Source organism: Phaeoacremonium minimum (genome assembly GCF_000392275.1).
Source record: "Phaeoacremonium minimum UCRPA7 unplaced genomic scaffold PA7_03_scaffold_393, whole genome shotgun sequence".
NCBI lineage: Eukaryota > Fungi > Ascomycota > Sordariomycetes > Togniniales > Togniniaceae > Phaeoacremonium > Phaeoacremonium minimum.
The window spans coordinates 131,666-153,970 of NW_006921296.1; the positions used below are offsets into that span (position 1 = coordinate 131,666).

Below are 22,305 nucleotides of genomic sequence, written 5' to 3' on the forward strand. Positions count from 1 at the left end.
CCTAGGTACCGCGGCCAGAGACAAATTTGATTGTCTCTTGACTTAGCCCGTGATATTAGCTCGCAAAAGAGACCCGGCGCATACACCAATTAGCTCCCAGCCGGACGAGACTTAAGCTACTGTACCAAGCGTACCCAGAAGTGAGTAGTGTCAACTGACCTCGGGCCCTGTCGAAAAGGGCACGCGAAGCGGAGGCGCCCCAAAGACTCCATCCTAATGAGGCATCGGATGGTCGCTTCATTCATTCCCTCGCTGTGGTCCCGTCGCATTGCAGTTTCGGTCCTGACCGACCGTTTGGCACGTTTTGCGGCCTCTTTGTGTCCTTGGAATACCTGACACTCATATCATTTCCTGCTTCGGCCGGCTCTGTCTCCACCGTTCGACTGCCGGCTTAATGTTCAAATACCCCAGGATTTCTGCGCAGTGAACATGCCCTCCGCCTTCTCTTCGAGGGTGACATTCAAATGCGCTGTTATTGAAAGAAAATCAAGTTCCATTCTCCTTCACCCCAACGTCTGAGGGCATGGTCTGCGCGTGTTGAGCATTAAGTCCAGCGTTCTTATTAATCTTTTTTCTTGGGTTCGCACAGTCGACCATTATAAGTAATGTGTCGCATGATACATGCATGAACAGAGACGATTATGATTTACAACAACATGAGCGTCAGTCAAGAGCAAACAAGGGCCGCTCGACCCACAACGTCCAAACCAGCGAAGCAAAAGGCCAAATCTCCCCCTAGCGAGCCATTTGACGCCAACGAGTTGTCTCGTCGGCTGTACCTTGTACTGGCAGATCAGAAGGCACAGTCTGAAAGGAGACGTCGCGCAAGAGCAGACGCTGCCATACGCAAGGAGTTAGGCGCACAAGTAGACAATAACGTGCGAAAGGTTCAGACAGCTGCGAAGACAGCAATTGCCAGGGCACCGTCCTCTTCAAAGCCGACAATAGACAAGTCGCACTCTGAGACATCGACGAGGGAGGCGTGGACAGGATCACAGCCCGTCGACTTGAGAAGGTCGAAATCAGTGAAGAATGATCGTGCACAGCAACAACCACCACGACTGAACACGGAGGTCACTGCTTCCAAATCAAAGGAACCCAGCCCAACCTATCATCATGTGCCAAAGGAAGCAGCAGCACAGTTCGCGCGGACAACCACCGCTGTGAACGTGCGTGAAGGAGGATCCTTGATCCATAAGATGTCCCGGAATGCCCTGAAGTTTCATTTGCAGGGCGACCGATCGGTCGTGGATGACTCCATGTCACCAAGTGACCAGGCAAAAGCACTGCGCAAGGCTCAGGAGCGCAGGGAACGAGAGCACGAGCGCAACCAATTTCAGCGATCAGCTATCCTTGAGGAGGCAGCCGAATTAGATGAAGTTCGACAACACCAGCATAATAATCGGCACACATTTGCGGGCGAATTTGGCGGCCGACGAAGATCGCCAGAGCCGAGAAGGAACAGTACAAGCGACGTCTTGGACAAGGAGGACAAGATCCATGATTTTTCTGCGATTGATGACCTAGAAGAACTGGAGGAGTCAGATATTCTGAACCCTATGATACCCCATGAGCATTTCCGTGTTGATTGGACTCAGAGCGACGAGATGAGACACAGGGGTCTTATATCTCCGTTATTAAAGCGCGCAGATTCTATCTGGACGCTGAGAGGGAGACTGGGCAGCAAGGCCCGGGAGGACAAGGATACTACCGTCCACGAAAGAGAGCATACTGTGCCACCAGAAGCACTGAAGTCGCCCAAGAGCGGATTCTTTTCGAGATTTAAGCGTTAGCTCGTGCCTCAGCATTGTATGATAGAGAGCACATAGATACCTTGATGAATAATGTATGAATATTGATGATGTCCAACCTTCTCCTCTAACAAAGCATTCCGCTCGGCGCATCCGCCTACGAGGCTATCGTTCAGTCCGTGGCCGCTATTGAGTTGGAATATCGTGTCGATTTTGATTGTCCGGTCATCGTTCCGGGAGATGTGCATTTTGGCAAAGGCCTTTGCCCTTTCCAAGATCATTTAGACTCAGCGTCCTTCTGCTTCTATGAGCTGTTCGATGAGCCGTACATCTTCCGCCGTGACCTCCTGCCGCACCATATCCGTGACGTTCGATTGCTCTGCTTTGGATAAGAGGTGCAGAACAAGCTCGCAATATTCTCGCACACCCTCACCATCTTCCCCAGGATCGGTTCGCGCCTTCCGCAGGGCTTCTTTTCCTCGCTTCAGTCCAGTATCATGCGTCCAATTCTGTGGTTTTCGAGAGGCTGCCGTCTGCTGCAGATTCCTTGGTAGGCGACCTCTTGGAGCGTTGCTGCCATTGTTTTTGGGTGGTAAGGTCGCAGAATGAATACGTTCTAGCCGAGTGGGCAGACCAGGATATCTCTTGAAGAGCATTCTCAGCTCTGGTGAATCTTCTAGCACGCTGAATGGATGAGCTTTGCGCTTCTTTTCCAGAGCCTCACGGGGATCGGGCTGAGGTGCCGGTTTCGGAGGACGGGGCGCGTCAGGAGGATGATGCTCGAGGTGCTTCTTATTGCAAGCTACCGAGCAACTTTGGAATCATCAGTACATCTTTGTATATCGTCAAATCAAGGAGTCAAGGGCAAGCGTACTAGGGCATATAGCATCGAGAGCACTTATATTTGCCCACTTCCTTCTCGCATACTACGCATACTCGAGGTTTCGGGGCTGCGGTCGGTGGAGGAGTAGGCGATTCGATATCTTCGTTGTCAGCTTTTGCAGCTTCTGGCTGTGCTACTTGATCCTTCTTTGGACCTTCTTGCGCAGCGCCGTCGACTTCGTCAACTATCACCAAGTCGTCCGTCTCAGTAGGTGCCGCCATGGCCCGACTATACACCACGAGGTATAAGAGAGAGAGGAACGCGACGATGTGAGGTCGAGAGACGCCAATCAGGGTCTGTCTGCGATCTAAGTGCTGACATAAAATCGAGCTTTATCGATTCGCTGGTTCTGGGCAACTTTACCCACTAAATTTTTTCGATGGAAGCTTCGACCGTGTAGTGGCAGCTGTGTGGCGGCTTGACCCAACTAACGGTACCGCAATATCAAAAAGTGTTCAGCTTAGCAGATACACCTTATGTACCTGAGGGTTGATGAGGCAGCTATTTACAAGGACAATGGGTCTATATTCATCTTCAACTTGAGCGCAGGGTTTGCGAAGCAGTACATAACATTTGGGTTTTGGTAAGCAGAAGGTATGGAGGAACTCGGCTATGGCAATGCGCTCGAATTGGCTGTCAAAAAGATGACGCACAAATTGTGGGGGGGCGTCCGCACCGCAAACGCCGGAGCAATTCGCATTTTGTCAGCAGCCCGCTGAAAGGCGGCAAATTCTCGGTAGTCTCGACCAAAGTTCTTCAGCAAACAACTTTCCAAACTTCGAGCAACTTCCCCTCAGCCTCTTACTACTAGAAATAGTATGCGAGATGGCAACGAATAAGTTGTTTAGGACTTCCGCGTCACTCCTGGCTCGCAGCAGCCGGCCGCGCTCTGTCGCCGCTTGCTCGAGACTCTGCGAAGCGGCGCAGAGGCAAGCTCACAGCAGTTCACGACCATCTCCAATTGTTGCTGGGTCTCGCCCAAGAATACAGCCCGCGCAGCATCGATTTTGGGCTGGGGCGCCTGGCACAATAGGCAGCGGACGGCGCACAATATTCATACAAACGGAGAGCACGCCGAATCCAGATGCTCTCAAGTTCCTGCCGAACCATCCCATCTTACCTCCAGAGGTCTCGAAGCCGTTCATCGAATATCTAAACCCCAGATCTACGATCGCGCCGCCATATCCATCGCCCCTAGCAGCTCAGCTAATGAACATTGATGGTGTCACGTCAGTGTTCTACGGGGCGGATTTCATAACAGTCACAAAGGCTGCGGATGCGAACTGGGCACACATCCGACCTGAGATCTTTGCGCTCATCACCGAGACTATCACGTCTGGGCAGACGATCGTCAATGTACAAGAGAAGAAGGAAGGAGACGAAGGGCAGGAGGCTGCCGAGGAAGACAGCCTTGCTTACAATGAGGACGACAGCGAGGTTGTGGGTATGATCAAGGAACTGCTGGAGACCAGAATCCGGCCAGCCATCCAGGAAGATGGCGGAGACATCGAGTTCCGCGGGTTCGAAGATGGCAATGTTCTCTTGAAGTTGCGAGGAGCCTGCCGGACTTGCGACTCAAGTACTGTCACGTTGAAGAATGGCATTGAGGGCATGCTGATGCATTATGTAAGTCTTTTACCGAAGTCAGAGTAAGCAATGAAGTGAAATGCTGACCGGGTTATAGATCGAGGAGGTCAAGGGCGTCATACAGGTGATGGACCAGGAAGAAGAGATTGCTGTACAAGAGTTCGCCAAGTTTGAAGAGAAGCTCAGACAACAGAAGGGTGCTGTTCCGCCGACAACGGTGGGCAAGGGCAGCTTGGATACAGTCGCGGGCTAGGAGCACAGTTCGCTAGACCTACAAGGTATATCACTACTGTATAGTATTTTGTAATGAGTACGCCTCAAGATGGTTTACGTCTTATGGCGGATAAAGATAGAGATACCACGCATTCATTGTTCGATTGTCCGAGTCTGGCGGGATGTTGTGAGCACTGCTTCAGGCATGTCTTATGAGATCCTCGAGATCGGAGCAATCAATCAAATCCTGACGCCGTGCTACGTAATAGTGCCTGGATGCTTCCCGGGGACCGGTTGACGTTGCCTGCGTAAGCCTATGGCAAATCGACGATACTGACTGGTCGAGCCGCGATGAGAGAATCTGTGGACAGTGATCACGCGGCAGAATCCATTTTCTAGCCAGCATATCTTAGCCAAGGCATGACGTTTTGCGATGTAAGAAAGTGCAGCAGCAAGTCTAAATACATTGATCTGGCAGGCCTGGATAAATCATTCATGTCCATGCATATGCGCATGCAGGCTGTTCTGCCTCCTGTATAGTCTCGGTCTGGGAGATTGATTTGCGGAGGTTCCCATGAGCCAGCTTACTTACGCAATCTGACCTGGCTTGACGAGGACCAGAAAGCTGCAGGTGCGGATGGGTAGCAGAGGCTACCATTTCTAGGGCCCTCGTGCCGCTTTGCATCTGTAGCCCTTGACCACTCTGATGGAAGGGGGGTGAGTGGGTTGCGGACGGTTGTCGTTGGCTGTGATTCAACGCCACAAGCATCTGATGACCCCCATCAACTCCCTGAGTATGTCGTCATCAGCAGCAACAATGGGCTTTGGGCTGCCGGAACCTGCGGCGCTAGATCCTTTTCTCTATGGTAAGGGGAGAACAGTGACAGCACCTGGGCGGCCTTGTTGCAGTAGTTCGAGCATGGCGCCTTCAACTCGATAAGAGACGTTGCACGATGGTGTCTGTGTTTCGACGGCTCCTGGGCCTCCGCCAGATGGGAGACCAGCTGCTACCCAGGTACTTTAGTTACCCTAAGAGCAGCGCGGACGGGCTGAGGAGCCGTGGCCGTGGTTAGTTGGTAGATTTAGCGCACCATTAGCAGGGTTCTGTTGGCGCCAAGGCCGGCCTAAGATGGCGAGGAGAATATCAGCAATAATCCGGGGAAAGGCGCAGAGTTAGCGGGGTAAAGTAGGACCCCTGATACAGTTTGCCACACGGAGCGGTTGGTGCCAGCCGGGGAGGAGCAGGGCTCAGCATGGCACCCAGGGAGCTCCTGCAAGTCAGCATTTCCGATACCTCCAGCTCCCAAGCCCTCTGAAAGGTGACGGTTCCCACTGACAGTCTCCAGGGGACATCATTACAGTACACACAGTGCCGCAAGCATTAATTTCCTGGCTGCTCTGCACGCACTCGCATTCACACGATGTGCATATGCTCTCCATCTTTTGGCAATGCAAGTATCTGCATAAGTACTTTGCATATAACCCTTCCGGACCGCATGACGCTGCACAGCACCGCGGTCAATGCCCTGGCGTTGGAGCTTCAGGGGGAAGCCGATCTCCCCTCTGGGAGCTCGAACATGGCGCCGGTGAGGGATGACCGCCGCCTCAATCAGCCCCCTGCCAATTCGCTGTCTCACACCGAAGTGCAGAGTAGGTACCTGCCATGATGGACCGGCACAACGCCGGAGAGACAGAAACGGACGGGACCAAGAGGGCAGTAGATGCGACTTTAGCAAAAAGAGGGGCGCACCGCAGGCAAGGAGCGGCAACCCAAAAGGCAACAGAAAGTCAGAATCGGCGCGTGACCTTGTTGTAGACCATCGTCTTCCCTGGGCGCTGTTCGTACCCCTCAGTCACTCCAGGCCTCGCGTCAGTCGTCGTAACAGGGCGCAATTGGAGGCATCGCAGGACACAATTGAATCCGCTCAAGGACGTCATTTCGAGTACAGATTCGAGGCTTTCGTCAGAAGCCCGGCATTACATTAGTGAGATCGGGTGTTCAGGGATGCGGCTATGGAGCCTGGATACTCTCACGCCAGCACAGTAGCTGGATTGGCCGATCCGGCTTATGGTAGCTAAGGTATGGACGTGCTCGGCTTCCTCCGTCATCAGAGCGTTGAGAAACTGATGCGGACTACATCCAGAGGAACGGGACAGCCTCAACCCGCTCCTAGGACACATGGGAGGCTTCACGCGAGACAGGAAGGGTGGATGGGACCGATTTTCCTGAGTCCGAAAGAATACGAATGCTTTCTTCAGCACAGAAGCCGGCCCCCGGAGAAGCAAATAATAACATAGGGCAGGACATCCGCACCACCATCCGTCTCTCTAGCCGGTCATGTTGATAGCAAGTCAGGAGCACGCTTCAGCATCCAGGAACTTGACATCTATCCGCTTCATTTCTAGCACAACACCCTCGACACCCATACAGCGGATCCAAGACGCCCGTCCGCCCAGTGCCGTGCCTTGGCCAGACCTACAGCGACCACCAACGGCAGAGGACGTATGATCGAGATTCACAAAGAAAGTTTACTCTAGTTGCGGGGGACCGGCCGAGGATATTGATTCGTCAGATCATGAGGTGCATACTACCCAAGTAAGGGCACCCAAGTACCACCTTTATGAGGTAAGTAAGGTAAGGCCAGGTAAAGTAGAGGTAAGGTAGGGTAGGATGCAGTAGGGGAGGGGAGGGGAGGGGAGGGGAGGCTTGGGCCAAAAGGCAAGCCTTCTCGTACTGTACTGTGTAAGATGGGGGATCGCTCTCGCTTTAGTCGCGCTCACACACCCTTGCTCCCTTTATTCTCCTCTGGCCACCCAGCCCCGTCCTTTGACGAGCTGCAAAGCGTCAGAAACGGACAACTCAACCCAGGCTAAGGCAGATACGCACACACTGCTGCTCCCGGCCAGGCATGCAGCCCCCTGATTGATGAGGAGGGAATGCGTTAGAACAGTACCCTGCGGGGAGGTGGGAGCGTCCGCCAGACTTATGCGGAGGCAATTCGATGGGGAATGGGTTCTCGTGGCGCGCTAGGTCAGGAGAGAAAGAGAGGTTATCAGGAAAACAGGTAGCCCCTTAACGTCTCGCGCGGAGAGGCTGCATGTACATCCATTATGCTCAGGTAATAAGCCCAGATGCTCGAAGGCACCGAATGGCATCGCCGGACGAGCCACTCTGAATTGACCAGACGCAACCACTACACTGCCCTAGCCTGTCTCCCATCTCTCTGGATGGCCACGAGAAAGGAGAGCGAAGGCAGGCGTGCGTACATTTGTTCAATTGTTCGTTTACTCGTACATAGATAGGGTGGTGTATTGCCTCTCCAAGACCATTCCTCGTCTTCTACACCATACTTACCCACGTGCATACCTACTTCCATCAATACAACACGATACTGCAAATGCCTGCAACTGTATGGTAGGAGGTAGGCTTACGATCTGGGGAATCTACCCTACCCATACCTTACCTTGCTCGCCCCCTACCTACCTAACCTCACACTTCGACAGCACCGCACCATTTCCTCGCCTACCTGCAGGCTTGCAGCACCTAAGAGCAGACCTCCTCGTCTTCGCATTCACTCCATCTCTCCCCTTCACTCGCTGATTCTTCTACTCCTCTTTCTTCTCTCCTCTCTTTCCTTCCTTCCTTCCTTCCTTTGTCCCTCCTCTCTGTGTAGACTCTCATCACCAAGCCATTTGGAGTTGAGGGTGTGGGCTTGTCTCATTGATCATCGCCATCGTCTTCGTCTTTCGTCGACGACGGCAGGGTAGTGAGAAAGAGAGAAGAGGGATTGTGCCTAGCTACCTCCCTACCTACCCACCTACGGTGGACCGGCCTGACCTGACCTGACCTCACTGTACTACAGCGCCGCCCGGCACGCACAGTGAGGTGAGCCTAGGGAAATAAGATCCCCTGCCGGCACGAACTTGTTGAACACGCGCCACTGTGGGCCAGTCAAATTGCGGGCCAGCCAGCTAACGGCTAGGGCCCCTCTCTCCCCGCCCAAAAGCGCTCCCTCGACCTCGAACCTCTCCATATCCTCTCTCCGTCCGCCGTCGCCGTCTCGTCCTCACCCTCAGCCATCCGCGACGAACACCTCACCTTCTGTTCCAGACCGAGTCACCGAAATCTTCGTCGCTCAGTCCGCCCAGCCCTCATCACATCTCCGGCAGGGGCCAAGTCGTCGACCGTGCACAATTGCCTGCGCCAGATCTCATCTCCGTCATGGGCGCATAGCACCGTCGCAATTCTGCCGCGGATCCCACACGACAGCAAGCAGAATGCGAATAGCTCCAACTTCCGGACTCTTGAAAGACGGCTCTTGGCAGACTCGACCTATGCGCCGGAACTGAGCCTTGAACGATATCTCTTCCCTATTATTTCAACTGTTTGGACGGTAGACCTTGTGCCCACTGGCGATTTGGAAAAATACGCCGGCGTCGGGACCTTTTGATTCATTCATCCATCCATCACTTGTGTGCCCTGGCGTCTCGTTTTCTTTCACGACGGATACATAACACATCCCCCTCGCCCTCTAGAATCTTCGCCTTGGTTTTCTACTTATAGATTAATCCATTGATGACCGGTACGTTGAATATTCTTTCTTGTCTTACGCCTTCTCCCATGTGGATCTTCCTGTATGCAGAATCTCGCTATGTTCTCTTCGATGGGGCTGCCTTGTCTCATCTGCTGACGAGCATATACTCATACAATATTCTTCAAACAGTATTTTTGGCACCTTCTCCATGCCTGCTCATTTTCTCGATTTGAGAGTTCTCGACTTTATTCATAACTTACCTTTGCAGCCAATTGGGTGTATTGCGAGGCTGACCAGGCATGCCAGATTTAGTCAAAATCGCCACTGACACTCAACATTTCACTGCTTGACTATTCTTCACTTCCTCTTATCACAGCAACAATATCTCTCATTACATACTGCACTCGATTCATCCCCGACCGTTGTAACCAACTCTGGGATTGAATCAACCAATCTTAGAAGATTGTTAGCTTGGCCACGTCGTCGCTGACTGCCTCTTGTTGCCTATTGGCCACGGTACAACAGCTTCTTAAGGGACCTCACGTGTTAGCTACCCAGAGCTGTGTGGACGATGAGCTCGGGTATCATCAAGCCTGGTTTGCAACCGAAGCCAGGCCAAGGCAACCACTCCGCCGCAGCCCCAAGCAACCACCAAGCAATCCTTCTTGACAAGCTTCATGCGCGACAGTCTACTCCTGACTCCGAAGCGTTGGCAAGCTCAGACGACGAAGGCGACTCTCAACGCCAAGATCACCTTCCACCTCTTACTCAACCCCACAAGCCAGTGCGCCGTGCTTCGTGGTTGAACGACACCTCCCAAGCTGCCATCCGTCCTAGGAAGGGTTCATTCGCCAGCAGCTCCATGTCCCCAACTACTTCGCACCCCAGCACGCCATCGGCAGACACAGGAGCCACAGCGTGGGGTTCTCATTCGGCTTCCTCAGCCATGATGGGTCGGCCTCATGCCGGATCTAGCTCGTTCCCCTGGGGCACTGGCATCTGGAACAACGAACGAAAGGATGCATCATCCCGCCTGGCTGAAGTATTACCGTCACCTACTTCTGCCATGCCTCCTGGTTCCGCTGGGGGTTCGTTCTTTGGCGGTGAAGGTGTTCCAACTCAGACTTCGCCAGCTCCTCGAGAACCTGGTCCGAATTCTCAGATTCCATTTGCCATTCCGCTTCACCCTACTCCAAAAACCTATCGCTCACAGTCCTACTCTGTTGGTCAATTAGATCCGGATTCATCCACCCCTTCCACGTCCATGGGCTCATCTGCAATCCTCGGTGGGCGAACTCGAACCATTCCGCATTCCGGATTGCAGCATCGACCATCTCGGCCTAGCATGCTGAGCGAGATGTCGAGTGATGGTGGAATGCTTGGAAAAGTCAAGGAGGTTGAGGATGATGACGATGAAAGCACGAATGGCTCTGCTCCTGGGGGTCAACATCAATCAGCAGAATCCAAGACCATTGAACTTCTAGCTCGAGAAAATGCGATGTTACGTCACCAACAGTATCACAACTCTCGTCTGCGTCCAAGGGCATCGACTGCGGCTGCTTATGGTATTGGAAACGGCTATGGTCTTCAGGAATCCGTGCCCGAAGAATCAGATTATGCTATCGATGAACTGGATGAGTCGAATGATGCCTCAGAGTTGGCGGCAAAGAGAGCTCTTGGAAGGAGGATGAGTGAGTATGGTGCAGGTCCGGGTCCGTTCCGATCGCCGTACACGGTGGAGAACAGGAAGCTCGAGAACGTCAAGAAAGCCTTCTGGCAGAGCTCTCTTGGATTTGGTGGCATGGGCGACATCCCGCAGAGCAGGCGCCACTCGTTCGCCGATGTACCAACCCGCCAGCCATCCATCGGCTCTATTGGCGAACATGTCACCCATGAACCGGGTCATTTAGATGGTCAACTGTCTCAAGATCTTCCATCAGGCTACTCTGAAAGCAGCATGTTCTCCGGCAACAACCCAGGTAAGTGCTTCGGCGATATTACAGAAAGGCGTCAACCACTAATCATCTTCGCACTAGCCTCATACTTCAATCCAGGGGCCAACCTCTCAAATGCTCAGCAAGCCCTTATGCAATCTGCATACGGCAACCCTTATCCCTCACCATACGGTCTACAGACTCCCTTCTCAAACAGACCTCCGTCACCCCACCGTAGCATGTATGGCATGTCTCAGCCACGGCAATCCCAGAAGCTGCACATTGTTCTCTTCAAATGTGCCCGTGCCGACGTGTTTTACATCCAAGAGGGAACCGGTTTGACGGTCAAACCTGGCGATCTTGTAATTGTGGAAGCAGATCGAGGCACAGACTTGGGTACGGTAGCCAAGGACAACGTAGACTGGAATCAAGCCAAAGAACTCAAAGAACACTACGCTGAAGAGCAATACAAGTGGCTCATGATGTATTCTCAGAACGCTGCAGCCGCCCAAGAGGGCACTGGTGCTGGACTCATGGCTGCATCCAACGGAATGCACGGCAGTGCCGTTGGCGGGATGGGACCTCCAAGTCAACACCACATGCAGGAACCCAATGCGGGCGAACTGAAACCAAAGCTCATCAAGCGGCTTGCCCAGAGCCACGAGGTGCATGCTCTGAGGGATAAGGAAGGCAATGAGGCTAAGGCAAAACGAGTCTGCATGCAGAAGGTGAAAGAGCATGGACTCAACATGGAGATCCTCGACGCCGAATTTCAGATGTACGTGATCATTCCTCTTATCCAACACTTGAATACTGATGTTTTCCAGGGACTGGAAGAAATTGACCTTCTACTACTTCGCCGATTCCTACATCAACTTCAACTCCCTTGTAACCGACCTCTTCAAGATATATAAGACTCGTATTTGGATGTCTGCTATTAACCCGGCATCTTTCGCAAGTCCTACTCTTGGCTTACAAGCTCCGAGTGGCATTGGGCCTGGAGCTGTGGGTGTTGGTCGAGGTTCGTCAAACAACGAGCGCCGGCAAAATCAGCCACAGGAGCAGCAGCCGAACTACTCAGCTACTGGCTCATCCGGTCGCGGCTTTCAGGGAACATTCACACAACCGTTCGGTAACGAGCGAGGGGCTGCACCAAACGTGCCATATTCGCAGCCGAACTACCCCTATCCTTACGGTGCCTTCGGCAATACAAGTCGTCCGAATACAGGCGGCTACACTCCAAGCATGATGCAATCTATGGACTCGTATCCTTCTGGGTTCCCCCCAAGTAACGAGTATCAGCCGATGCGAGGACGCTTTGCAGGAGGACAAGCCGGAGGTGCACAACATGATCAACCTGTCTCACCCCTTACAGCACAGAACGACTGGGTCGGCTCGTTCCAAGGCTTATCACTGAACTCGCGATGAAAAAAACTCTCCACCCCGGTCTGGTACCGCCACGCCGCCGACTCGCACGAACTGCTTATGATAATGGGATTTCCTTTTCAGGGATCTTCATGTGGGACCAGCAATCACTCATTTGCATTTGATCAGACAGACTTTGAGGCAACTAAAACGGATGACTTTTATCTTCTTGCGATGAGGGTACGACATGTCAGAATAGCTTTACACGGCCACGGCCATCTCGTACTTGGCGTTGGCAGGCATTTTGCTTTCATTAAAGGAAAGGGGCTCTCGATGCATTTTGGCCTGTCCCCTTCTACCACTACAACTACTACCACTACAATGCTGGTCCTACTCACGCCGGCCTAATATGCCGGAGTTTGTTGTCCTGTTTCTATTTCTATTCTGTTTTCTCGTTTGCTTCTTTGATATTTTGACGGACGGCTAAGACAAATTTTTTTCAAATTTCACCAGGGGATCGTCATAGACAGAGAAAGGCTTTGCACGAGCATGGTATAATTTGATAGTATTACAAAAAGGTTCTTCCTCGTGTTAGGGTACGGCTTCTACTTATTATTATTATTTTTCATCTTCTTCGCCTTGGGAACTCCTTGACGGTACCAAGCCCTTTCCTACGTTATTACTACGATTGCTATGGGGCTATTTCGATCTTACAAGACTCTTCATGATATGCATCGCTTTGGTTCAAGGTTGTCTGGAGGTTACTCGAAAAAAAATCATGTTGAGGTAGTAGTAGAATTGATGATTGATACCCAAGCCACTTACTACGAGCGCAATGTTGTCGAATTGTGAGCAATGCCCCTATCATGCATCGGTGTTTTCGGTCTCAATCTCAATCGTGAACAGCCTGAACATCGTAACGGAGAGTAAGCAGTACTCTACCGAGATACCTAGCTCGGCTTGGAATCTATGGAAACTGCCTTGACAAGGAAAGAGCATTCTTAATTATTCTTACAGGTGGTCCGGTGCTAGCAACTCAGACCATTAAGAACTATCGCACATTCCTTCCCAGCTTATTGTGGTCCCTCGTGCCTTCCCATGTATCTTTTGGAGGAAGGAACGGCCCTCTGTTTGGTGGGCCAGATCCCAGATCCCATTAGATGGCTGCCTGAAACACCTCCTTTAGAGCAGGTATGTTGCCAGATTCTCTTCGAACCTCATTACAGATTGCAATATTGATCGGTGTGTTGTTCTTGTAAGAAGGAGAGAGATATCCGCTTAACCTACGTTCTATCCCCATTCTCCTTCGCTCTTTGGGGTCCGGCTTTTTTCTCTTTTCAACGCAGTCGGCAGTCTATCGAGCGGTCACCATGTCTCCTCGCAAGCGCAAGTCGAAGGGTGAGCTTTCATACGGACGGAAGTGCTCTTGTTTTCTGATAGCATATAGCCGAAGAGAACAGCACCGGGGATAGCGATGCATTTATCCCTCCGACTAAGACCCCCCAGCAGAAGAGAGTCAGGAAGGCAGAGCCTCGACGAGAGAGTCGAGCAGATGGCCACAACAAGGACAACACCGACCAGGGATACAAGTCAGTTCTATGTGGACTGTAACTCTAGAGTACACGGACTGATTGCGTTAGCGGAACGATGACTTGGTCCCAGTTTCAACAGAAATTCAACGAGAAATCTAAGCGGGACATGGATGGGTATTTGGAGGATGCCAGCAACGAGCTCAAGGCTATCCGTGAAGAACTGCTCAGTACATTCAACAAATCGAAGGACGCGCTGTAAGCTATTCCTAAGATTTGACTGGCATGCTTGACAATGCGGTTGACCGTTTTTGCAGGGAATCTGCAGGCACAAAGCAAGCCAAGAGCATCGCCGAAGCATGCCAGCGCTTGGCCAAAGACGAGCGAGATAAGGCTCTGGATCGTCTCAGTCATCCCCTTTTCAAAGCTGGTCAACAAATCTTCAAGAGCTGCCACGATATTCTCGACTATCACGACAAGGCGAACCAGGCATCTGTGTCCAAGGAGGCCAATCCTCCGGGCGACATGTGGCAGGCAGATAATTCTGCCATCCAGGAGGTGCTTTCTTACGCCCGCCAGTACGGAGAGAAGCTGGTTGATTGCGCCATTACACTTGACTCGGACCTTGAAGTGCTTAAGGTCGACCGCGAGCAGCTGCCCGAGACTGGGACCATGGCGATTGATATCTTCGAGAAGAGTGGAAAAGCCATTGGAGGCGAGACTTGGGGCCGCACTGTAGCAGCACAGCTCAGCGCAGTGAGTGCATTAATGGAGACAATTTCCAAGTAAACATGCCGCGGATCGGGACTGGCGCTTCTGGGAAGGGGCTCTCTTGCTTTAGCAACACATGATCTGATGTTTTAGAGCCAGGATGGCGTAAATATTGCGGAGCTGGCATACTGCTTTATCAACAAGACATAACACATGTAGTCAGGAGCAACTTGAGGGAGCATGTAAGATTAACATTCAAATTCAAGATGAGATTCACATATGGCGCTGCAGAGCTCTGTGTGCTCGAACTAAGCATCTATCTATTTGCGAATGCAATGCCACTATTCCAACCAGTATATGCTCTCATCGCTGATCCTACATCAATGAATTCGTTCACCTTAGCGTGACTAACTCCTCGGCACTGGTCGGATGGATGGCCACCACACTATCGAAGTCCTTCTTCGTCGCACCCATCTTGATCGCGACGCCAAAGCCCTGCAACATCTCGCCGCTACCAAGGCCAAGAATGTGCAGACCGACAACCTTTTCCTCTGGGCCGACAGTAACGAGCTTGTACCTGGTCGGGCCCTTCTCGTCCTGCTCCATCATGGCGTAATACATCGCCGTGAAGCTGGTCTTGTATACCTTGACGTTGTCCTTGCCGTACTTCTCGATAGCCTCCGGCTCTGTTAGGCCGATCGAGCCGACCTCCGGGTGCGCAAAGACGACTGAGGGGATGTTGGTGTAGTCCAGATGAGCAGTCTTGAACTCCTCGGGGCCGAAGAGCCGGTGCGCCAGCTTCCGGCCGGCCGCAATGGCTACGGGGGTGAGCTCCACCTCACCAGTGACGTCGCCGAGAGCAAAGATGTTGTCCACGGATGTGTTTTGGTACTTGTCGACTTCTATGTGTCCTGTCTTTGCCAACTTGACGCCTGCCTCCTCTAGGCCAATGTCCTTGGTCAGCGGCGTCCGGCCTATAGCCCAAATCAGGTGGTCGACGCCGGATATTGAGCCTTCGCCCGACTGGTCTTTATAGTGAAGCGTCAGCTTGCCGTCCTGGTCCTTCTCAACCTTCGACTGGGTCGACTTCTTGTGCAAGTGCACGCCCAGGCGCTCGTACTCGGCGGTCACGGCCTCCTGAACCATGGGGTCGAATTTCCGCAGGAAGGTCTCGTGTCTGATAAAGAGGTGCGTCTCGACGCCAAGCGCATTGAACATGCCCGCAAACTCGACGGCGATGTAGCCCGCGCCGACAATCGCAACCTTCTTGGGCAGCGTGGCGATGTCGAAGAAGCCATCGCTGTTGGTGCCCAGCTCCGAGCCCTCGATGGTCGGCGGTATCGTGGGCTCGCCGCCGACGGCGACGAGGATCTTCTTGGCGCGGACGACCTCCTTGGAGCCGTCGTCGAGCGTGATCTCGACCTCGTGCTTGTTCAGGAGCTTCGCCCAGCCGTGCACGTACTCGACCTTGTCGTTCGAGAGGTTCCTCTCATATATGCCGTTTAACCTCTTGATGTAGGCGTCCCGCTTCTGCTTGAAGGTGGACCAGTCGAAGGGCGCCGTCTCCTGCACGTTGAACCCGTACGACTTGGCCTGGTGTATCGTCTCGGCGATGAACGCAGCATTGAAGGTGATTTTCTTGGGTACACAGCTGGGTGATGTGTCAGCGCCTTGCGTTATGGTTGAGGGGGTATGAGGGGATTCATAACTTACCCAACATTCACACAGGTTCCTCCCAACCTCTTGCCCTCCACGATCATGGCCTTGGTGCCGAACTTGGAGCTGGCCATGCGCGCAGAGGCAAGGCCTCCACTGCCGCCGCCAATGACCAGATAGTCGGTCTCCTTGCTAATCGGTGCCATGGTTGCGGGATTGGATGAGAAATGTCGCGAGAAGTTCGCCAGGCGAGCTGTTGCCGTTCTGCTGTTCGACAGTGCGGGAGATACTCTTGCAAAGACACCAAAAGATCGCATTTATATTGCGCGGTGCACCGCTGCTGCTATGTCGAGAAAGGGGTGTAGATGCAGGTGGGGGAGGGTTGTGACGCCTTTTATGGCAGCTATGTCATCAGGAGGCTGCTCCCGAAGGTTCGGCGAATTCGCTGGTGCAGCGAAGTGCTATGCAGATAGGAATGACAGGACTGCAGGCGCAGGGCGCTCCCGATGCAATGCAAATAGAGGCGCTAGATTGTCTGCTGAACGAATGGATAGGATTTAAGCTTTGCAGTAGACTAATCGTGAGTGTCTTGATGTTGATAGTTCCGAATGCAGTGACACATGAATCATCACTAATCAATGAGAAAAAAAGTCTGTCGGAACTCGCTGGAAGGAGCAATCAGATAAGCAACACACCTACAGCTCCCGGCTATGTCGCAAGCCTACCTGGGATGATCCCATTGCCCCGCCTGTTGGCGATTCCAAATTTGGCTGCAGCCAGCCAGCCCACTGGACCGACCCGGCCGAGGCTGGATGTCAGTCGGTAATCCAACACAACCCCCTACCTAGCTCCTAGGTGGCTATTACAGGGGTTCAGCTCCCAAATCGACGCTATTTAAATTCCAAATCGCGAGCACCTACAGCATGGTGATATCTGCATGGACGCGCGCGCCCTGACTGCAGCATCACCAAGCACTTCCGCCGGGCTCGGGAAGCAGTGGGATCGGTAACGGCGGTGCCCCCGGTGCTTTGGTCATAGAATCCCAACGGTGTCCGGAGCCGCCGCATGGCCGTCTCGATTCCTCCCAAGTTGACTTTAACCCAGTTGGAGAAGCTGGCCTTTCACTGTGGTATAAGCAAGACGGGCACAAAATCGATTGTGCGGCAGCGCCTTGCAGACACGCTTGCAGCATATCAGCCATTCCCGGGGAGCACGCGGATCCTCAGCATAGACCTCGGCATCAGGAATCTCGCCTACAGCCTGCTTGTGCCAGCTTCCTCGAAAGGGAAGGGGACGAAAAATGGTCGTGATGAACGCCAACCAGGGTCAGGCGTGGTGACACGCCCAGCCGTTCATGTTTGGCAGAGGCAGAACCTCTTACCTAATACAGCATCGCGAAAAGGAGTTATCAAGAATGAAGAGGATATCGGGCCTTCAGGACTAGCAGAGGACTTTACCCCTGCTTCTCTTAGTAGAATCGCAACAAATCTTGTCCGCGATCAGTTGCTGCCGCTCAAACCAACGCATGTGCTCATTGAACGACAACGCTTCCGCTCGGGTGGAGGCCCGTCTGTCCTAGAATGGACAGTCCGCGTCAACACCTTGGAAGCCATGCTCTATGCAGTGTTTGCAACTCTCAGGAGCATGAAGCAGTGGGATGGCGAGATCATCCCTGTCGAGCCCCGTCGAGTTGGACCATACCTCCTCACACGGGCTGGGATGATCCAGCATGCCGACATGTTAAAGAAGACTAAGGCGGAGAACAAGAAGCTCAAGATCGACTTGCTCGCTGGATGGCTTCAGAGGGAAGATGAGATTGAAATGGCGAACGCGCAGGTCCGCGCCATGGCCGAGGCTTACATGCACCGCTTGACGAAGACTTCCAGGAATAAGAAGTTGGCCGATACACCTCGCGGAACAGAGCTTGAGGGCTCAACAAAACTTCCGAAGCTCGATGATCTTGCAGATAGTCTGCTGCAAGGCGTTGCATTCCTGGAGTGGGAGGGCAACAAAGCTTCTATGCTCAAGAATGGGGTGGAAGCCTTCATCGACCTTCACGAGATATAAGAATCCCTGTATAAAACTGTAAAATATTCACAATCCTATTGTGAAGTAAGGCATATAACTACAGGTCGTCATAGTATCCGTCGTATGCACCCATGCCATTTTGGGTGCTCACAAATTCCTCGCTAGCCAAGCCTCTTGCCATCCTTTTCTTCAAGCCCTGGGGATCCTTGTGCCAGTCACACGCATAATCGCATGCTGGGGTCTCTGTCTCTCCAAAATACCTGCAAATCATAGCATGCCGGCAAGTACTGGTGTTTTCGCAGTAGTCGGTCAGCTGTTTCAAGCTCCGAGCACGAGCGTCCCGATTTGCTCCGTCCTTGACCTCCCGCGCAATCATGTTGGCAATCCGATCCCTATCTTCCCTGCTATAATAAAGGAAGCAGAAGCTTGCATTGCCGTCTCGCCCGGCGCGGCCTGCCTCTTGATAGTATCCCTCGAAAGACTTGGGCAGCCGCCAATGGACGACAAAGCGAACGTTGTCCTTATCGATCCCCATGCCGAAGGCTGTCGTGGCCACGATGATATCATAGCCCGGCTCGTTGTTGATCCATCTTCCCAAGGTCTCTTCCTTGGTTTCTTTCGCCAATTTTGCATGGAATGGACGAGCTCCTATGCCTTCTTGTCTGAGTGCAGCAGCAAGAGCTTCACACTCGTCTCGCGAGATAGTGTAGATGATGCCTGGCACATTTTCTACACGCTGGCCCATAGCCTCTAATTCTTCCTTGCGACCTTCAGACCGACGGCGCTCGTAGACTCCCTGTAACCAGCCCACAAAGTCTCCGAAGCGATCGTCTGCCTCGTCGCTGGTAAATCGAATCTCCAGATGAAGATTTGGCCGGTACGCCGTCATAGTAAAAGTTTTCAGCCTGCCTGGCGTCTTGTCCAGACCCAAAGTGTTGAGAACATCCTTCCTGACTTGTTCATTTGCCGTCGCTGTCAAGCACATTACGGGGACGTCAGGGAAGGTCTCGCGGAACCACGACAGCCGCTTGAAGTCCTTCCGGAAATCGTGGCCCCACTCCGAGATACAATGGGCTTCGTCAACCGCGATCCTGGCAAGCTCTCTCTGCTCATAGACGAGCAGCAACCGTTTCCTGAAGTGGTCGCCCGAGCATAGCTCTGGCGTTACGTATAGGAGACGCGTCCGTGGATGGCCCGTTGCTAGGTCCTGATAGATGTGATCCTTCTCTGCCTGAGGCGTATTACTGTTCAGCGTCCGAGCGTCCACGTTCGCTGCTCTCAATGCCTCGACTTGATTCATCATAAGACTGAGCAGTGGTGATATGACGATGGTAATGCCCTGGTCAATGACTGCAGGAAGTTGAAAACAAAGACTCTTTCCGAAGGAAGTGGCCGCCTGGACAAAAACATCGTTGCGGTCTAGAGCCGCAACGATAATATCTCGCTGGAAAGGGCTGCTCTTTGCGTCAGGAGATCGAATCTTGAAGCTTGAATGAGTGGACCGACCGGAACGATGTCTTGTTAAATTGACGTCTTAGAGTGAAGTCTGGATCGGCATACGAATTGGTCCTCACGAGAGAAGGCATGGTGCAATATTGAAGTGAGCAGGGGAGAATAATCCGTGATCACACGGGCCGTACACACTCCAGAGATTTTGATTCCTTGTTGCTTCCGCAAAACATGTTATCGTGTACTGGGTTGTCTTCATGAAATGCTTGATTTCAGATGACCTCGAATAACCTTGAACTTTGACTCGGCCCAGTGATATTCAGCAAAAAGAGTGGGAAAGGACGAGGTAGGCTGCATCCCACTTCCTTCTCGATTAGGCAATACGGATACTGTGGCACGGTTTGCCAGTTCCAGGCGCGTCTTGTACGTGCCTGCCTCATTGTCAGAGACACCCGGGCGGTCCCCATTTCATGCAGTAGCCAAAAAGAGTATGGCAGCTCAAGTGGCGCTGCAGTCGCCGTTCTCCTTCCTGTTCCAGTGGCTCGACAGAGGGCGCTGGGGCGCGTCAACCCCACTATTCTTTGCACTTGGCGGCGTTCCGGAATCCTGGCGCTCCCTCACCACTGCTGGGCTTTGGGGCTCCTGGGCGAGGGCAAAACGTGGCCGGCAAGGAAGCTTGATAGCAATGTTACTATATTTTGACTGCCAGAGACTTGAATCCTGGAACATAGCGCAATGGCTTCTATTCTACGGGTTTCCCTCATCCTGTTGCTTCGCCTCCTGCTTATATTTCTTTTCCGGTACGACAAGATCCTTGTGGATTTCATTCCTCAAAGAGCCGTTGCAGACCCCTAAAAGGCTCCGTCCCCAATATCGAACCGACGGAGACAGCCTGTGTTGAGCCGGATGATGTAGACTCCTCACCTGAGAAAATCACACGGGCTTGCCTACCTACAACAAGCTTATAACCTAAACCTAGCAGAAACAACTGTTGCGGTGGAGGAACTCTAGCAGTGATAATGGGAACCCCCGGTGGCCATGATTAGAAACAAATGACACCCTGTGATCCGACCTCCTGTGAGCGTCGAAGTTTCGTTTCACGAAGCGTATAGCGATGGGCAGCCAATCAGCACGGCCCTCTGTGGCGGCGACAGGGTGCAATCTGCGACGAGAGCAGCACCCAGCGGTGCCTGTGCCTTGCATGCCTGCTGCTGGTGCGGCGCGCTAACAGAACCCCCCCAGAGGGAGGCAAGCGGGGCGTCCTGGGCGACTTATATATGCACCCCTGCATTGGACAATCTGGCCACCCCCAGCGGAAACGAGAAAGGCGCTTTTTCTCAGCGATCCCTTTGTCGGGCTTGACGTGTTGTTCTACCCGAGAACACCCCCGGGGTCAACGCAGCAGACGCCGTGTCCACACGTCCCACGCTTGCCCACCCCCTTTCCCGCTCACAAAGAAGAATTTCTGATCGGGTTCCCTGCCTTCTGGTCCCAGTCCAGCCCAGTCCAGTCTGGGCCAGCACACCATTGCACTCACTCTGGCAGGGCACCGACAGACAGATAGGTAACCGTCTTCGAAAGACAAGGAGGCCTGACTGCCAACACAAAACTGTCAGTCAAGTCATTCACTCATTCAATCAGTCAGTCAGTCAGTCAGTCAGTCAGTCAGTCAGTCACGAATCAACCCAGTCGGACTGCATTGCTACAGTACAACATCCACGCTTGGTGCCAGCCAGTCTCGGTCATCCCACGTCGTTCCTCCTCCACCTTTCTCCTCCAGATATCTCTCCACCTCCAACGCCTTCTCGTTGGCAGCATTCTGGCTGGCCGATAGTCTGCTTGCGACCCTGCGCTGCTTTCACCTCTCCTCCCATCGATACTCCAAGCCGTTTCGGACCTTGCAACCATGCTCTCGTGTGCTTCATCACCCCAGCTTTAGCTGTCCTACCCGATCCCAATTCGACCAAATCATTGGTTTACTCCATCGACGAATCGCCCTTTCATCAGTCAGACACCCGCCATCCCTGACCTGCAACGCTCGTACAGCATCGTCGATCTCCTGTCCTCGAAGAATCCCGTCACAACCACATCTATGACCACATCAATGATGGAACGGCCTCCTGGTCCGCCCTTCGGGCAACAGAATCAACCGCCCCCGGCAGAGCGATTCGGCCTGCCAGGGAACCCAGCACAGGGAAGACGGGCTGCCGTTATCGCACCGGCCGTGTCTATACCACCGCCGCCCCCAATACCAACGCTTCGAAATACACCGTCGAACGGGTCTCTTACCACGTCCGCCCAAATCGGCCCGAGCCAAGTCATCGCTCTCGCCCGCGATGCAATGAGAAAAGCTCTGGATGAGAATGAAACACAGGCCGCTGAAGCAAGTGGCGTCAGTAGCGATCTCAAGCCCGGCGTGACCGTGAATTTGAGTCACAAGAACATACAAAAGCTTCCGGATGAAGTTGTAGATATAATCAAAGATCAGCTTGAGAGGTTCGTTACGATTGTAGACATGCTGTGGATCACTGGCTGACATAGGACTTCCCATCTTGCAGACTCGCTCTCTCCCACAACAAGCTCACCGCATTCCCTGCTAGATTCTCGGAATGCACGTCGTTGCGTTATCTCAATGTCAGGAATAACCGTATCACTGACTTTCCT

At 52.9% G+C, this 22,305-nt stretch overlaps 6 protein-coding genes across 6 annotated transcripts; 4 read left to right on the plus strand and 2 right to left on the minus strand.

The window, feature by feature from the left end:
• Positions 1-3,843: 3,843 nt before the first annotated feature.
• Positions 3,844-4,474, plus strand: UCRPA7_5116 (putative hira-interacting protein 5 protein; the record flags this gene model as incomplete). The annotated part of the gene is made up of 2 exons (XM_007917663.1): positions 3,844-4,260; positions 4,319-4,474. 2 exons carry the CDS (start codon positions 3,844-3,846, stop codon positions 4,472-4,474), a joined length of 573 nt encoding a protein of 190 aa, XP_007915854.1.
• A 6,182-nt stretch (positions 4,475-10,656) lies between these two features.
• On the plus strand, positions 10,657-12,320 carry UCRPA7_5117 (putative psp1 domain-containing protein; the record flags this gene model as incomplete). The annotated part of the gene is made up of 4 exons (XM_007917664.1): positions 10,657-10,948; positions 11,006-11,681; positions 11,731-11,832; positions 12,206-12,320. 4 exons carry the CDS (start codon positions 10,657-10,659, stop codon positions 12,318-12,320), a joined length of 1,185 nt encoding a protein of 394 aa, XP_007915855.1.
• Positions 12,321-13,638: 1,318 nt separating this feature from the next.
• UCRPA7_5118 (putative 3 exoribonuclease family protein) lies at positions 13,639-14,718 on the plus strand (the record flags this gene model as incomplete). Its single annotated transcript, XM_007917665.1, has 5 exons — positions 13,639-13,666; positions 13,716-13,857; positions 13,909-14,055; positions 14,115-14,553; positions 14,662-14,718. 5 exons carry the CDS (start codon positions 13,639-13,641, stop codon positions 14,716-14,718), a joined length of 813 nt encoding a protein of 270 aa, XP_007915856.1.
• A 183-nt stretch (positions 14,719-14,901) lies between these two features.
• UCRPA7_5119 (putative glutathione reductase protein) lies at positions 14,902-16,370 on the minus strand (the record flags this gene model as incomplete). The annotated part of the gene is made up of 2 exons (XM_007917666.1): positions 14,902-16,159; positions 16,222-16,370. The coding sequence occupies 2 exons, from the start codon at positions 16,368-16,370 to the stop codon at positions 14,902-14,904; spliced, it is 1,407 nt and encodes a 468-aa protein (XP_007915857.1).
• Positions 16,371-17,775: 1,405 nt separating this feature from the next.
• Positions 17,776-18,231, plus strand: UCRPA7_5120 (putative cruciform cutting endonuclease mitochondrial protein; the record flags this gene model as incomplete). The annotated part of the gene is made up of 1 exon (XM_007917667.1): positions 17,776-18,231. One exon carries the CDS (start codon positions 17,776-17,778, stop codon positions 18,229-18,231), a length of 456 nt encoding a protein of 151 aa, XP_007915858.1.
• A 58-nt stretch (positions 18,232-18,289) lies between these two features.
• On the minus strand, positions 18,290-19,492 carry UCRPA7_5121 (putative atp-dependent dna helicase recq protein; the record flags this gene model as incomplete). Its single annotated transcript, XM_007917668.1, has 1 exon — positions 18,290-19,492. One exon carries the CDS (start codon positions 19,490-19,492, stop codon positions 18,290-18,292), a length of 1,203 nt encoding a protein of 400 aa, XP_007915859.1.
• Between the last annotated feature and the right edge of the window lie 2,813 nt (positions 19,493-22,305).